At 38.5% G+C, this 2,753-nt stretch overlaps 1 protein-coding gene across 1 annotated transcript; it reads left to right on the forward strand.

Annotated features, from left to right (window-relative positions):
- Positions 1–1,068: 1,068 nt before the first annotated feature.
- Positions 1,069–2,246, forward strand: LOC115828905 (cornifelin-like). Its single transcript, XM_030793004.1, has 3 exons — positions 1,069–1,171; positions 1,284–1,471; positions 1,929–2,246. Exons 1-3 carry the CDS (start codon positions 1,069–1,071, stop codon positions 2,244–2,246), a joined length of 609 nt encoding a protein of 202 aa, XP_030648864.1.
- Positions 2,247–2,753: the final 507 nt, after the last annotated feature.

Consider the following 2,753-nt stretch of genomic DNA (forward strand, 5'->3'; position numbering starts at 1 on the left):
AAGTACTCGCATCTGACGTGATGTCTGACACAGCTATCACCACAACAAATACATGACTCCAAGGATAATATCTAAAGCCCAGACAGAAAGTGTCCCTAAAATGAAGGGCCTGTGTGTGTTTATCAGACTGCATCAAGCAACTGCCATTCTTAGCATTGTTGTGTGGGTCTTTATATATTTGTACAGGTCCTTCTGCCCATTTAGTTCGTCAAAAGAGGGAAAGATTCACACACTGAGGTAAGACATCAGGAAAAAAAAAAAAAAAGATTTGAAAGTTTTATTGTTTTGTAACCTTGTTATAACTGTGAGTTGACAAGTAACAGGTTCAGCTTCTAAGGAGTTTCGCAGAGGATAAAAAAAAGTCAGCTCAGATGAGTCAGATCCTATTCATAGTGTCTCGTTTGTATTTTAGCACTCAAAATTAGTTTGTTGGTTTAATACTATACGTCTCACTTTACAGTAATGTTTCTGAATAATTGTAATGCTTTATAAATACAAACATTCTAAATCATAAAGAAATCTGATATGCTGTTTGTTATATTTTCTACATATTACAGTGTCTTAAATATGTTAATTGTTACCATGTCACTGAAAATTGCAGGTAACCGTACATGCAAAGACAAAATATGTTTTTGTAACATTGTTTTATTATCATCATAATAGTTTTTATCATTTGAAGAGAGAGAGGGACAGTGAAAGAAGTGGAGAATGTACATATATGCCTAATAACTAAGATGATGATCATTACAGGGTATTGTTCATGTTTAAATGCTTTGACCGGGTTCTTCCAAATGGACAGAAGGTTTTTGGACTATGCTAATAATACACCTTAGGAGATAGAATTCTACTGTCACCTAAAAAAGACACCCAAAAAAGACTGATATGATCTAAATATGCCACTCCGCCTGTTCTAGACTATGAGGAACTAAAGAATGAGAATGACATTTTTCATGTTTTTTGCTTAAGAAATCTGATGTAAAATATGCAATGGCCTACTAAAGGTAATAGTTATTTCAGTGAAACAATGAAAATATCTTTCCATGAAGTTCGTTCGTAGGTATAGTCACCATGGCAACAACAGTGGTTGTCCAGCAGCAGCCTCAGAAAGCCAGCGCTCACCTATCTGCGTGGAGCTCTGGTCTGTTTGACTGTTGTCAAGACATGCCGTCCTGTGAGTCCACACCAAACCCATGTCATATCTCTCCAGCATCATAGTCATTACTATCACTGTTGTTGTACTACATTTTCCTCTTTTTTTTTCTTTCTTATGTGTTCCCTTGCAGGCTGCTATGCCTATTGGTGCTGTCCTTGTTTTGCCTGCTCCACCACAGGGGAATTTGGAGAGAGTACCTGCTTGCCTCTCCTTGACATCTTTGGACCAGGCCTGTTGGCATCTTGTGGTGTGATTGTCTGCGTACCTCCTGTAACTCTATCAATGAGGGTTGCTGTGCGGTACAAATATGAAATTGGGGTACAGGACTACTACTATTTTCCCCAAACGAAAAAAAAAAACAACAACAACGACAAAGCGCTATTTCGAAAGACATATTGATACTTGGATATGTCAAGTTCGCTTCAGTTTACCTTATGCACCATTATTGTTTTTGTATTATCATAAGAAAACTTAAATGTATTTGACAAAAGGATTCCCTGGAATAACGTTATTTTTGCTCAGTAAGCCTGGAAAATCACACATTGATATAATTACTGGATTTCAAAATTCAAACAACAAAATACATTGCTAAGTACCAGTTAACTGAAATAGCAGCATATTGATGATCTCTATCTGAAGACACAGTGATAATGGGTCCAAATGTGAGGAGGGGTCAACATCTTCTTTACAGCTGTGCGGATGAAGCTGTGTATTCAGCTATAATTTGAGAGTGGAATCACTTTTTAAATTGATTAAAGTGTGTTCTTCTCCTCAGGGGAGCCTCTGTGAGGACATCATGGCATCCTGCTGCTGCATTTTATGCTCTTGGTGTCAGATGGCTCGAGAAATTAAGGAACGGAAAAAACCTATCACCATCGTTACCACCCAGCCAGTAATACTCAGTCCACAGGTTGTGACCTCCACCCAGATGAACACTACGACTCAGCAGGCTTATGGAATGACAGTCAACCAACAGGTTCCAGTCATGACGACTTCACCAAGGGGCACAGCCACAGCACCTCCAGAGATCATAACCACACCACCTCCTTATGCTCCTTCAGCTGGTGCCCTCCCATCTGCTCCACCTTCTTAAATGGCAGGGATGGAACAGTCGTTGGTGAAGGTTCCATCTTCCTTAGAGCTTAGTGTGAACCAGACAGACATTTGTGTTTCATGAGAGTAGTAGTGTTACATCCTGTTTTAGTTGGTGTTTGTTATTGTAGAAATAAAGTAATTAAGTTAATGTTTTTGTTCTGAATTTTGGGTGCTTTCTGGAGACCACCACTGTGCCATGTGCTACACATATACAATGTAACTTAACCATCTTTTATGGCATACTAATCATATAGCACAAAGTGACAATGAGTAGATATGTTCTTGTTTAACAGAAAATGTTAACATGTTCACAACTGTGTAAGCATGTATCTTCCGACCGTGAAGAAGAAAAGAGTTCTGTGTTCTCTACAGGTAACCACCAAAATAAAAGAAACATTTGCCCTAAATGTGTGATTCAAGGTATACTCAAAGCAGGTACTTGAAAAATTTGTGTTTGGGGAGAGAAGTGAGCAATTTAAATCCCATTAGGCTTAGAGTCAGGTAT

Source organism: Chanos chanos, chromosome 15 (assembly GCF_902362185.1).
Source record: "Chanos chanos chromosome 15, fChaCha1.1, whole genome shotgun sequence".
Lineage (NCBI taxonomy): Eukaryota > Metazoa > Chordata > Actinopteri > Gonorynchiformes > Chanidae > Chanos > Chanos chanos.

Excerpts from the sequence above, each read along its gene's own strand:
- LOC115828905 (XM_030793004.1), top strand. The coding sequence starts at position 1,069 with ATGGCAACAACAGTGGTTGTCCAGCAGCAGCCTCAGAAAGCCAGCGCT. Across the intron at positions 1,172-1,283 it reads TTGTCAAGACATGCCGTCCT|GCTGCTATGCCTATTGGTGC; the intron begins GTGAGTCCACAC and ends GTTCCCTTGCAG. Across the intron at positions 1,472-1,928 it reads GGTACAAATATGAAATTGGG|GGGAGCCTCTGTGAGGACAT; the intron begins GTACAGGACTAC and ends TCTTCTCCTCAG.